We start from the raw sequence: 14,155 nt of genomic DNA on the forward strand, positions 1-14,155 counted from the left end.
TTATGTACTATGGGACTGATAACTTTCAAACTGTTTTTTAAAGCAGCAAACCCCTTTTCTGAACCAAATTCCAGACCGAACTCCAATACATAAAACTGCAATGAATATAGCTGTTTTCTGCCTGAAAGATGGCTAAGAAGCCAGGATCTCCCATATACATATGTCCACTTCTTCCTTCCCATGAATTTGGCATCTCCTCAAAATCCTAAGGCTTTGTGAAATACACTGTTAAACATATTGCCATGGAGAATAAAAGATAGGACTTTGGCCTGGAAATATTTTTTAAAGATTTATTTATTTTAGAGAGAGCACACACAAGCAGGGGGAGAGGCAGAAGGAGAGGGAGAGAATCTTAAGCTGGCTCGACTCCCTGCTGAGCACAGAGTCTGATGCAGGGCTTGATCCCACAACCCATGAGATCATGACCTGAGTTGAAATCAAGAGTCAGATGCTTAACCAACTGAGCCACCCAGGTACGCCAGGCCTAGAAATTTTTAAGGCAGGTATTACTATCTTGTCCATAATCACGAACTAAAGGCCACAAATTTTCATTATCAAAATATTTGTTTTGAAATCATTGAAACAGACTTGCACAGCAAACCATTAATACAAAAATCAATGAACGAAAGAGCTAACGCTTCCCTGGCAAATCTTGTAAGATGTGTGAAGAATTATATTAGAACCAACCACCTGTTCCCAGTCTTTTATAGCCCTTAAAACAAAATGTCAGTTTCACTTACTTACTTCATAAAACTAAATCCCTGTCTTCTTTATTTCAAATAATTGAATAAACATCACCTTTGTTATCTCAAATCTTTTGTGAATTAAAAAAATACACGAGTGTAAAATTTTCAAAAATATTAAGGGGCAAAAAATCAGAAGTATTCATTGACTAGTATTTTATTCTTTATTCCTCAAAAGGGAGACTAAATCCTACATTTAAAAATATCTGAGCTTAAAACTTGGTTTCTAAAGATCCTTGATTCTATCATCTTCAGCAGGGACACAACTCAGGGTTTTCAAAAGCTTATTTTACAAATTCAGTGTCCATGATTTGAAGACATCACTATTCATATAAAGAGAAAGGGGGAAAGAGTACAGCAAGATCCAGGAGCAAGGCCAGATTATGCATCCACAAAATTTTTTTCTATCCTTCAATGGTATTTGGGGGAAAAAAAAAAGATGTTTTCCCTTTACAAAGAATAAATACAATTGCACTGTAGGGGGGAGAAAAGTAGCCTAAACTTTCAACACTGGGAAATTCCTTCCCAAATTTTCAACTCTTCATAAAAGCCAGCAATGTTTGACAACCCCCCAACCACTGCCGAGTGTGTGTGTGTGTGTGTGTGTGTGTGTCTGACTGCTGCACTTTCCCCATAAGTGTATGCCACAGAACCCATACATTCCAACACATTGAGCAAGCGCACACAGGCCTGCTGGCTTCCCCCAACTCAGCCAGTGAGGGCACTGGAGGCAGGCCTGCACACCAGGCACCTTCCAGCCCTGCCTGGCCATCCCCACGGAAATGCAAAGGGGAAGGAGAATGAGAGAGAGAGAGGGAGAGAGAGAGAGAGAAACAGAGGAAGTGGCCAGTACAGGGCCTCATAGATAGAAATGCAAAACCTTTTGTGAGGCAGGCCAGCCACATACTCCTCGAGTTTTTAAACGTCAAAGAATAAATTGTGTGAGATTTTCAGTCCTGCTGTCACCACTGGAGTCACTTACTGTCTTCTATGTACTATCAGGACGTACCAGTCTTTCCCCACCGTGGTCTGGAATTAGAGAACGCACGAGCTGCGTGACATAGTTCACTCAGTCACCTATATTCCTATCGCCGCCTATCCTCTGTCCCCCTTCCTTCCCTCTCTCCCTCCGTCTTTCTTTCTTTCTCTCTTTCCTGCCTTCCTTCCATTTGGAGAGGCTAACCTCCATTTTTTTTTAATGTTAAACTGTTGAATCATCTATCTCTGACTCTCTCAAAGATGCACAAATATTTTGCTCCAAAATCTTACCCATACAATGAAGAAAAACATCCATTTTTCAATATGCATTGTTAAAATCACAAAGATCAGGAGGGACTCAAGAAAAGGTCTCCATATAATACAGTTATAGCCTGTCCTCAACATGAGCTTTTTCAAAATATCTTCTATTTTGTGAATTGGTTTGATGTTAACCTGTCCGCAGAATCACCATTTGATTTCATACTTTTTGCTTTGCTTTGTGAAAAGAAAGAGTAAAGAGAAGATACAGCAAGTTAATAAAAATGTCTTCTCTGATAACATTTTAAGCTCTAGTAGAGGCTCTTGACTGAGAAAAGTCATTATTTTTTAATCATAATAAAGTTCATAAGACTATGTTTTTATCAAAAAAGTACAACCTCTATCTGGAAGCAAAACTCTTGCATATTTCATTTCATTGACAGTGTAACTGTATCTTACATCTTGTTTACTTAAAAAAGTCACCAATGTACTGTATAACGTTTAAGTATTGTATCAAAAAGAACATATAGATCTTTCCACTCCTTGTGCTTTCACTGACATTTTCATGTGTCAAAAAGGTTAAAACTTTCTAACGTTAGTAAGATGAATCATTTCATGAAAAGCAATTTGTGAGAATCCCGTATTTTCCTTCCCTAGACCATATACATTTTTTTATATACTGATGAAAATGAAACCATGCCAAACTTTGTGCAACATCCTAGGTCCTAAACAGAAAAGCCTGAGTCTTTTTTCAGGATTTAAAAAAACATATCTGAGCCAAAGGCATGAATACAGACCTTCTCCCCACACTGCATACACATTATGTTTTTTACACTTAATTTTCAGCCACAATGACTTTTAAAAACATCTCTCTTCCATAATTACTAATGCCTCTACAATAGGAAGGATTACTTCAAAAAGTGTCCTCAAATTATGACTAACACTTTCAGCTGTTTTTCAATTATATTATATTAAAAATAACTTCAGCCCCTTATCTTCCTCAGCATATCTGTTGTATACATGTAAATTTCATTTCTTACTCTGAGTTGGGGGAAACATACAAAGGGACTCTACAGCCTATGTAAACATTATCACAACTCCTGCTTTACTGCTAGGGTGCTGTTACTATGTTCAAATTAGGAGGGGAGCAAAGGTAATAGGACCACCGTTTCTTTGAAGCAGGTTTGGTCAGGTGGAAGGAAGAGTTGCTTTTGAGCCTGACGCTTTACAGCCCTATCTGTAAAAGGGATGAAGTACAGGTCTCTCCCGGCTGTTGTGAGGATAAAATAAGATACACAGAAAAGGCCTCGTGCTGTCCCTAGCACAGGAATTGCTTCGTAAGTATGAGTTCACCTTCCTTCCCCATCTTCAGAGCCAGAACTCCACAGAACGTTCGTGCAGCACCCTACTCCAGACTAACCTAACTTAAAGAAATGAAATGTGTGGGAAGTTGGAAATAATCTTCTCAACTATTATTTTCTTGATAGTGCCTTCCTCCCTCCCCCCACGACCATCTACATAGGACAGCACACAAAAGTTAAAGGAAACAAGAGGATAAATGCAGGAAAAGTTTACAATTACAGGAAAATGAACCGCACTTCACATGCTTAGTTACTTAGTATATGTTTTTGAGTGATTATATCATTCATGAAGACCTCTGAAAACTTCATGGATGTTACTGTACTAGTACTCACTCCATCCCCACAGCAGAGGCCAAAGGCCATATTCTGTACAGAAAGTGAGGCAGAGAGACACCAGATCTAGGGAAAGACCTGGCAGCCACCAGGAAAAGAAAACAAAACACAGTCCTGACCTCCAGCAATGGGCTGGTTAAAACCCAGGAAGAACCCACCCAAGTGATTCCTTGAGCTAGACTTTGCTTTACCACAAGGCTTACGGTCTTGACCAGAGATACAGCTCACGGCCTGATGCGTGTGGTGCAAGATGTCGAGAGAGACGTCTTTCTTGGCAGCGTTCTGTTTCATAGCACAAGGAATGCAACCACTGAAAAGAGCAACAAACTCCAACCCCACTTCTGTCTATAGGAGAGCCTGGTGCTAGGAGGAGGCAATGCTGCTGGTAACGTTTAAATTGCTTCTGTTTGGTTCTAATTATTTTTGTTTCTAAAAAACTGTAACAAAGTACAGATCACTCAGATTGATGTAAGAATAAGACTGCAAAGGTTCATTCACAAACAAATCTATTTTCATATATTTCCATCACTCTTGAAAGGCATCCTTTGAGCCTTAACAACATTTTTGACTGACTTCTTTAATTTAAAAAAGGGGGGGGGGGGAGTCTCAGCATGCTGGACTGAGGATCAGAAGACCTGGGCTCTAGCCACAGCTTTACTATTTAATACCCATGTAGCCTTAGGCAAATTGTTAAATCTCTCTGAAACTAAGTTTCCTCGTCAGAAAAAAAGGGGAGGAAATTACTTGTCCTATCTTCTTCACATAATTATTATTTGGAATAAATGAAATAATGTGTTGAAGAGGCTGGGACATCATCAGTCCTATACGAATGCATGATGCAGGCACATAAAAATACATGCATCTCCCCGAGAGAATGCTACTAGCATTATTTACACATCAACACATGCCATCATGAAACAACCTTCCTGATCACATTTAAAACAAAAATTAAAAATCCAAGCTTCCCCCTAAGACAAATTCTCACATACTGGCACATATTAATTATATCATAATGAGAAAAGCTGAAAATATTCTCATTGCAATGGTCCTATACATATTTCCCTGGCCATTAGGTACATTTATGATACAAGGAAATATCAGAAAGTCTAAAATATGCATCAGAACTCTTAATTTTCATTTATTGGACTCATTAAAACACCCACTTTACGAAATATTCTTGATAGTAAACAGAATGGGAAAATTCTAAGTAACGCTCAACATTTTAAGAAAAAAGGACAGAATAGATAAATAACAAGGAAATCTGGGAATAAATGTACAAAATGTATCTCAAAAATGCAAGCCTATTACGTAGTAAGAAAGAGAGGCTTGGGAAGGAGACATATATCTACTCAATGATGGACACTGGGTTAGCTTTTAGATTTGACTGCCTGCTATTAGTGCAAAAGCATCCATTTTCTCTGGTTTACTTAATCTTTACCTCAATATGCCGTCAAACTCTACACCAAATTAAAGAAACAATTATCCATATCCTCCCTTGTCTTTGGAAGCCAAAGCAACAGAATCTGAATTTTTCTATAAAGGAAAATAATTTTTCTTCACAATTTTATGGAAAGACCAAAGTACATGATCAAAACAGGAAAAGAAAAACCTTAAAAATAATGCTCTGAGCACTCTGCAATTTTGCTGCCCAAAATAGAACCCATACAGTCCATGCCACCAAATGAAAATTACAAGTTTGTAAGCATGAAGTCAAATTATAAAGTAAAAGATTTTTAAAAATATTTTAATGACGATAAATGGGAGGAAAGACTGTTATCTTTACCGGTAGGTGTTTGATGCTTATTTGCTATTATGTTTTCTTCAATGAGAGTGCTCTGAATGACGACCCAAACTGATTGGACTTGAATTTCAATGTAAAAAGGATAAACCTTGACTAATAAATTACTTGGGCATGTTTTCTTAAACAGAACTATCCCATCCTTCAAATTAAAAAGTTAAACATAACTTTTGAGAGATTATGCTTTTGACTAAAAATTTTAGAAAACTGGTTTAAAAAACTGGCTTAGCCAAGCCACACCACTCTCTTCTTCAACACCAAAAGGAACGTGAAGACACTTTGGTGGCATGTAAGTGGAATTTTTAAAAATATATTTTGAAACTTTTTTTAAGAGTCTCCAAAGAAACCAGTTCAATATTTATGCTTCTAATGAAATTGATTCTGTCAGAGTACTTCTGTTGTGCAAAATAATACAGTCTTCCACAGTATAGAATTTCTAAATGAAAATGCATATTCAAATCTTGAATGTTCTAACATTTATAAAAATGGCTTATAAATTGTCAGAGCCTCCACAGAATCCCTGAGCTAACTCTATGAGTGAGAGGGGATATCCAAGCAAAAGGAGGAGAGTAGACTGTGTATTGCATAGCTTTCCCAGCAGCACCCGTCACTACAGAAGCCACTACAGGTGCCAGAGCCCTGCTTCCAAAAGGTTAACCACCTACAACAAGTTACATATCACTCAAAGCAAATGCTGATTCCCTTTGTCGCAAGGTTCAGACACCTAGCAATTTTCATTTTTCTTGTAAGATTCTAAAATCCAGAGATTTTGTTGCAAATCTTGCTCAATTAAAGACTTCCTCCTCTTCCCTCTTGATACCATCTGTCTGAAAGCACTGACCCCCACAAAGCACACGAGCACACAGACACCCATGTGCACACACCCCACTGAATCACAGGGATGACACACTTAGCTCAAATAATATCCTCTCACAACTCTGACCAATTGCTCATCTACTTTTGAGAATCTCATTAGAAGACTTGGAAGGGTGATTCAGCAACAGACAGCAAATATTTAGAAAGTTGAGAAGTATCAGATATGTGTAAAAAGTTCCTGTAGAAATCTGATTTACATTGTTCTGACTTTTAATAAATGTGCCCAAGTTACTATCCTTTTATGCACATTTCAACCTCATTTACATTCCCCCAGCTGAAAAACTGGAGCAACCTCCATTAAATAAAAACATCTACTCAAAACAGTTAGATGTAAATTTTGGTATGCAATTAGTTCTAAATCATCTAATATCTTTTAAAAATTTCTTCTTAAAGAAAATACATTATATCACCATGTATAAAAAGTATTGTGCAAATGCTACTAATCTTCTCTCATCTTTATGTAATCTCCGGTTAAAATAATAAAAAACAAAACTCTGAGACCATCCCTTACTGGTCATCTTCTATCCAGCCATAATTACAAGGAAACATTATTTTAAAAACACCATTTGACAAATGTCTTTGTCAATTTGTCAAATGCATCACCAAACCTCCTTTTAGAATTAATGGTTAGATGTAGCCATTTAATACTTTCATGAATTGCTACAATACAAATTTAAAACTGAGATGAATTTCACGAATTGGAAAATCAAGCAGCACATAAAAAGTATTTTGACTTGCAGCTTTCAATGGTTTTTAATATTTAGCTAAATAACATAAAAACATCAAATGACCAATCTTTTAATATTTGTAAGCTAGAACTTTAAAACTGCATTATCACCTGAATTATCAGCTAATTTTTTTTTCTTTATTGCTTCTACTTCCATTCTAATTTTTATCTCTTAAAGATCACAAAAATGTGTAATTCTTTATGGCATTGCCTAGAACCATATGAAAAAATTATTAGCTTTTTTAAAAATGGGAAACTAAATGTCCAACTCAAAGTCAAATCATAAGTTACCTTACAGTTCGACATGTATTTTATATTAATATATGTTATACCCACACATGAAATCTATATAATTAAATTCAGGAATTAATTTTTAATACAACAAATTCTTTAAATAGAAGGCTATCATGATTTAACCTAAAAAAGTCTTTTCTGTTGCTACAAAATTAAAAATTGATGCAGCAAAAGCCTTTGTTGCAGGGAGGGTTTGAGGTTGGGTGATTTTTTTTTTCTTTTTGGTATTTAATTCAACTATACACAATGTAGTACATACAAGCAAAATACAATTGAGATACTGTTTTCTTTAACATTCCTATAGGAGACTGAATTCATTTGCATTGGAGAGAACACAATTACTGATTTTTAACTCATGAAAGACAAATTCATAGCTTTTCCTACACTACCTCATAGTAGTCACACCATCTCAGTGAAAGCATGTCTAGCACCACTTGGTTACTTCCTAGCAGTGGGCAGAAATTGCATTTTTCAAAGTTTTGTTTCTCACAGAATCATTCAACTTTAGCTACAAAGCACATTCAGGTTAGCATATGTCTTAGCTCAAAACAATTTATGTGATGTGTGCGCACATGTGCATGTGTAGATAATATGCAGATATATGTATATATTTTTAAATTAAAGTCTCCTCAACATCAAAAATGAAATTTCTATCAAGGAAGCTCCCACGACTTCTAACAGAATTTTAAATTCACTACCAGGTTCTTCCTCTTTAAGCAATCTTTGATTTATATATACTACCAAGAAATATGAATAGAGAAAAACGATCCAAAGATTTTTATTCAACAAAGTCTGACCAACTTAGAAAGTAAGAAAAATAGATGGTTTGTCTATGGTTTGCATTACAATAATTTGCATCTAATAAGAATGAAACACATGTGGCAAAAAGGAAAAAGAGTTTTCTGCTTCTGATGACCCTGAGAAAATAATGGTTATCTAGTCTGTCTCTATAATAGCACATATAAAATGATGCTAGAATGATATTTAACAAAAGACCCAATTGGTAAGCAAATGGCATGCCAATAATTTCATGACTTAAGATAAAAACATCTCCTCCCAAAGTATCATTAGCTTAAAAAAATCTATTTGGAATGTAGATGCTAAAACTCATTCTTGAAAACAGAAAGAAATCAGAACAATATAAAAAAATGAGCACTCAATTGTTGAATGATTTTTCTAAGTAAGCAAGCAATGAGGATGAACTGTTTTCTTCACATTTTCACTTCAACTAACACAAAAACCACATATAGAACTGACTTAACGCTGACACATTTACTCCTAACTTGTTAAATTTCATGGAAATGCAACAAAGGAACACCAAAATAGTCACCATATAACATAAAAGCTTTGGTTTCAAATGTCACAGTACCCTGCTTTTTGAAAGCCAGCACCGTGGTAGTGCCCTGGACATGAAAACATACAGCTGCTGCATCCCAGGGGTCTGAGCTCAGTACACAACGCCAGTCATTAGCCATCTCTCCCTCAGCCTGCAGTACAAGTAACTAATTCCTGCATTTTAAACCAATAAAGGAAAGGGAAAAAAAGAGTAAAACCATCCAATCAGAAATGATGCAACCCTCTACAGCAGCAGCTTATGCATACATTTGGTATGTCAGACGTCTTCAGTGTAGTGAATCATACACAGCGCATTTTAATCTACCTCCTAGGTATTTCATAGCGCCCACATGTTCAAAGAAATCATGTACTAATAGGGCTGTAGAAGTCCTAGTTTGCTCTTTATTTAATTAATACTAAAAACTGGGGACATGCTTTTAATTCTGAACTCTTACATAAACACAACAAAATTACTTAAATAACACTCTGGCTAACAGCAAATAACCTCTGTATTTTGAAAGAAAAAGTTTAGAAGAAGTTTATTTATGAGAAGTCTTAGGAGATGTTAATAACTTGAGGTAAATCAGCATTTCACTTACATTGCAACATGAAATAATGTACTTTGCAACATGAAATGAGATACCAACTAAACAAAGTTAAAATTCTAGTGACTTTTATTAATTATAACCCAAAAAAGGACTCAAAACAGCTATACAGCCAAGAGAATTAGGCATTTATAGAATAAAAGCCCATCAAATGTTTTAGGTGGTTCTTTCAAGCCTTGCTCAATATATTCATCAAATTTTCAAGTGTTGTAAGATGAGTAATTTAAACTTACAATAAGTACTTCATATATCAGAAAGTTTCAACTTGGATTTCTCAGGCAAAAAAAAAATTATAGAAAAGTATACAAATTAAAATACTTAACTGAAAAACCAGTTACACATTACATCTGTTCCTAGAGAGAAGAACTAGCTTAATATTACACATGAAGCTGCAAATCTTAACTTCTGCCTTTTTTTTTTAAGGCATTAGCTTTGTGGTATGTCACAGAATCATTTGCAAACAAAAGATATTCTGTTGCTTAGTTAAAATAAAAGTATCTGAAAATGCGTCCACAATTTTTAAAATCTCTTTAACAAAACACCTCAGGATTTATAAAATTAGTAAGTTTGTTTTAAAATCTATTCAATCCTGGTAAAAATCAAGTAAGTAAGCAGTTACACTGTTGAGTATCACAAATTGTAAAGGTGGTAAATCAAAGACTTCACTTAAAGAGTTTTCAATCCAGCTACTTAATGACTAATGGTGAAGAAATGTATGTGAATGGGATATAAACTAAGTTACGACACATGGGAGAAAAAAAAAATCTAGAATGAGTAATAAAGGGCCCCAATTTAAAGTCCACAATAAACTTAAAACAAAGATGTTCTCCCTCATTCTCTCCTCATAGATATTTCTCATGTAGGCAAATCACTATGGAGAAATCCAACTTCCACAAAACTCCTTACTCCTTCATTAACAACTGTGCACTTAAATATAACTATAGATTTCACAGAGATGCTTGTTTAGCCTCAAACATATCTTAAAAGCAACAACAACAACAACACGTTCAGAAGCAATAGTCAGTAGTCTCAGTGACTAAAAAAGTCTGGCTTTTTAACTGCCACCCAATACAAACAACTTACTTCTTTAGAGTGCTATGCAAAATATTGACCCCTTACTGAATTATTTTATTATTCAACGTTAAGCTATCTAAAAAAGAAAACTAATTAATCGCAAAGTTTGGTTAAGCAATTTAGCTGACAAAGTAAATATTTACTCTTAACATCTCACAGGAAGTCTTGACAAGCATTTGTTGCCACTGTGCTGGGGGTAGGGGTGGGAGTGGGGGGTGGGAGGCAAGTTTTGATAAACAAGTTTAACGGTCCCAGCGAATTTCACACAGCTAGGGTTCGCCACCCCCTCACCCCCAATAAGGCACGAGATATTTTCCAAGTACAGTAAACACCTTATATAATGAAAGTAAAAAATGTAACTTTCTAAACTATGGTATCTCCACTAACAAAACAAACAAAAGCCTTTTTTTTAAACTATAAAAGCACATTTTAAAAAACTGAGTGTGTTTTTGTATTTATACGTAAGCCCTATCACAAAATAACTAAGCAAAATATATTTACCTGAGCTTTTTAGAGACTGAGTAATCAACTTCCATGATTTTCCCATGCAATTCCACTTTACCTTTAAAACAGAAATTAAAGCACTCAGAACCTTCCTTAGATCAAACCGGCGGGGGTCTAGGAGGGGCACGCACAGAACTCCACGCTCGGGCTCCGCCTTCGGGCGCCCTCAAGGGGTCTCCTACCCGGCTGGAGCTGGACAAACTTGGTTCCCAGTGGGAAGCAAGGTGGGCGTCCCGAGTTCTGGGACGAGGTGGGAAGGGCGCGAGCCCGGATTCGACCCCAGGTATAGCTGTGGGTGGCATTACCGGAAAAACAAATTTAATAAAGAGCGGCGCCAATTTGAAAGGATGAGCTCATTTGAAACTCAAGCTGCAGGGCTGGCGCGGCCCCGCTCCTCTCCCGGCCCCCACCTCTCCATTCCGCTAACCCGGGCCCCGAAGGCTCTACTGCGCTCCCCTCCCTGCCCCTCCACCCCGTGGCCCCGAGAAGACGCACCGAAGCCCCCCCACCACCACCACCCCAGGGCCGCTTCTGCGAGAGCCCAGTCCCGGCCGGCTCCTGGGTGTCACCTTGGCCTCGCTGCCGCCCCGCCCCCACCCCGCGCGCCCGTGGGGAAGGGGCTCCCGCCGGGCCGGGGTTCGGGGGGCTCAGGCTCCCGGCCCGGAGGCGAGCGCGGCTCCGAGCGGTGCGTGTGCGAGAGGGAGAGTTGGTGAGTGCGCGCGCGCGCGAGTGTGTGTGTGTCGCTCTCCGTCTCCCGTCTGGGCTCCAGCGCTCTCGCGGGCCCCCCGGTCGCCTCTTTCCCGGTTCTCAGCCCGGGCCCCCACCGAGTTGAGACAGGGCACCTCGTAAAAAGGTGCTTCTGGCCGAGCGGGAGGCGGGGGCACAGGCGGCGGAAAGCCCCCAGCCCCGAGTTCTTCTCAATAAAATCGGACAAAAAATTCAGAGAAAAATAGGAGCGCTTGAGAGACGAGCGAGAGGGGACTGAGGTTCGGAAGAGGACGGAGAGAGATGTGCCGTCGTGCAGGGGTTGGGGTTGGGGGAGCCCCGAAACCTCGGAGGGGATCATCAGGGTGGCGCCGAGGGGGTGCCGAAAGTGGGGGACCGCGGGGCGAGGTGGGGAGGGGGCTTGAAAGGAGAGTGCGGCTAAGGGGACGCCAGAGGGCGAGAGGTCCCGGGCACGAGGCACGGAAAAGGGTAAGGTCCGGTCAAGGGAGAAGGAGATGCAGGATTTGGAGGGGGTCCCTGACAAAGGGGGTGACGGGAAGGTCAGGGAAGAGAGGGGACGGGGGCTCTCAGGATGGGGGTGGGGAAACTCTGGAGAGCAGCTCGGGGAGCCATTGGAAGGAAGGGTGCCCCCAGAGAGCGAGCGAGCCCTGGGCACCCTCGGAGCGGCACGGGGGTCGCCCCAGGGCTGCGGCTGGGAGGGCAGGGGGGGAGTCCGGAGCGGTGGGGGGAGGGGAGCGGGCCGTCCCGGGATCGGGCCGGCGGCGAGAGTTGAGGGTCTGGTGCGTGGAAGTGAGCGTGCGGGCGCGGGAGCCCCTGCCGGGCGCCGCCCGCAGGGCTCGGCCTCCCTCCGGGCGCCGTCCCGGCCTGAGCTGGGCGAGGCGGGGGGAGGGGGCAGCGGCGACTGCTTACCCGAGAGGGTCTCGATGGCGCGGATGGCCCAGTTCTGGTCGGGGTAGTCCACGAAGGCGTAGCCGGACTTGAGCAGGACCTGTCCCGCCAGGGGCAGCTTCCTGTCCCCGAAGAGCTGCCGGAGGTCGTCGGCTGTGACGGCGGGGCTCAGGTTCCCGATGTAAAGCTTGTTCATCATCCGTCTCTTCCCCGAGAGCCCGCGGCTCCCCCGGCCCGGTACCCGGCGCTCCTCGCCTCCTCCGCTGCCCTCGTCTCTCCTCCTCCTCCTCCGCCCCCCCTCCCCGCCCTCCGCCCGCCCGCCACCCACCCCCACCCTCAGCCTGGCTCCCCCCACCGCGGCCGGCCCGGCCCGCCCGGGGGCAGAGGCGGAGGCGGGGACTCGGCGCGGCTGCCTCCTCGGGGCAGAGTCCCGGGCCGGGCGGCGGCGCGCGGACAAAGCGCTCTCTCTGCCTCCCTCTCCCTCTCCCTCTCAAGGCGGTGGCGGGAGGAGGAGCAGCGGCGGGCGGCGGCAGCGCACCCCGCGTGTGTCTGTGTGAGAGTTTGTACGGGCGTGTGCGCAGCCGAGAGTGAGCGAGCGAGCGCCCCCTCCCCGCCCCGCGCCGCCGAGCCCCGAGCCCCCCGCACGGCTACCCGGGCTTCTGCCTCCCGCCGGGGAGGCGGAAGCGGGTCGCGGCCGGGGACTGGGGCTCCCGGGCGCCAGAAGCCCGGGCGGGCGCGGCGCGGAGGCCAGGCGTGCGGCGGGGCGGGGAAGGCGCGACCCGGGCGCGGGTGGGAGTGCGCGAGGGGGCGCGGGGGAGCGGCCGCGAGCCGCAGGCGTGGGAGGGAGAGGGGCCGTGGGAGAGCGTGGAGAGGGGTGTGCGCAAGGTGGACCGGATGTGAGAGTGCGGCTGCCAGGGCCCGCGGGAAGGTGTGTCTCAGAGGTGAGAGGCGAGGGCAGGCTGGGAGGCAACTTTCGCGGCGAGTTGGCCGCGTCTAGCGCCCTGCGCGGTCCCGGGCGAAGCGCTCCCTTAGAGACCCGCTCCCCGCCCGGCTCTCAGGGGCGACCCGGCGGCGCGTGTGGTCGAGGGATCGCGGACGGGAGTCGGGACGCCTGGGGCCCGGGACTGGCCGGGCCCTCGCGGACTGTGCACCCTGGGGAAGTTGCTGCCGGCCTTGGGCCTCAGTTTCCCGGCCCGGTGGGGGGAGACGGAAGGCCAGAGTGGAGTCACGTCCCCTCCGCCCGCACCCCGTGCGCCCGGAACCCCGCGGCGGGCGGCAGCCTGACGTTGGCAGCTGCTCTCTATTCTGGGAAGTGCCGAGGGCTTCCCGAGCGGCCGCTGCGAAGCCAGGTGGCGGGTGGGGAGGCCAGCGGAGAGGGGGAAGGGGCTGCGGCCGGGAGGACGGACGCTCGCTGCTGGGCTGCGAGGCCGGGTTTGGTCCCAGAGCCGGGGTGGTGGGAGGCGAGGGTGGCTGGAAGCGGAGGCGCTCGGGGTTGTGTAGGAGTTCCCCGAGCATTGGGAAGGGCCCGAGGAGGAAAGAGGTCCTTCCAAGCGGAGGAAACAACGTGACCGACGGAAGAGGCAGGGTTGGGATGATAGCAGCCCCAGCCGAGGGGCTAGGGAAGGAGCCAGAAGGGCTGGAGGCTGTTGGGAGTT

General features: G+C 43.7%; 1 protein-coding gene across 2 annotated transcripts in view; it reads right to left on the minus strand.

Moving 5' to 3' along the window:
- The window catches only part of IGF2BP2 (insulin like growth factor 2 mRNA binding protein 2), a 152,442-nt gene extending 139,666 nt beyond the window's left edge, over window positions 1–12,776 (minus strand). The window contains exons 1-2 of one of the 2 annotated variants that reach the window (XM_026497168.4): window positions 12,522–12,776; window positions 10,884–10,944 (exon numbers count right to left, since the gene is read on the minus strand). In XM_026497168.4, the coding sequence (XP_026352953.1) occupies window positions 10,884–10,944; window positions 12,522–12,699 (239 nt within the window). In that variant the 5' untranslated portion in view covers window positions 12,700–12,776. The remainder of the gene's footprint in view (window positions 1–10,883; window positions 10,945–12,521) is intronic. The other variant, XM_026497179.4, reaches the window with a different exon arrangement.
- Between the last annotated feature and the right edge of the window lie 1,379 nt (window positions 12,777–14,155).

This window comes from Ursus arctos, unplaced genomic scaffold, assembly GCF_023065955.2.
Source record: "Ursus arctos isolate Adak ecotype North America unplaced genomic scaffold, UrsArc2.0 scaffold_4, whole genome shotgun sequence".
In the NCBI taxonomy this organism is placed as follows: Eukaryota; Metazoa; Chordata; class Mammalia; order Carnivora; family Ursidae; genus Ursus; species Ursus arctos.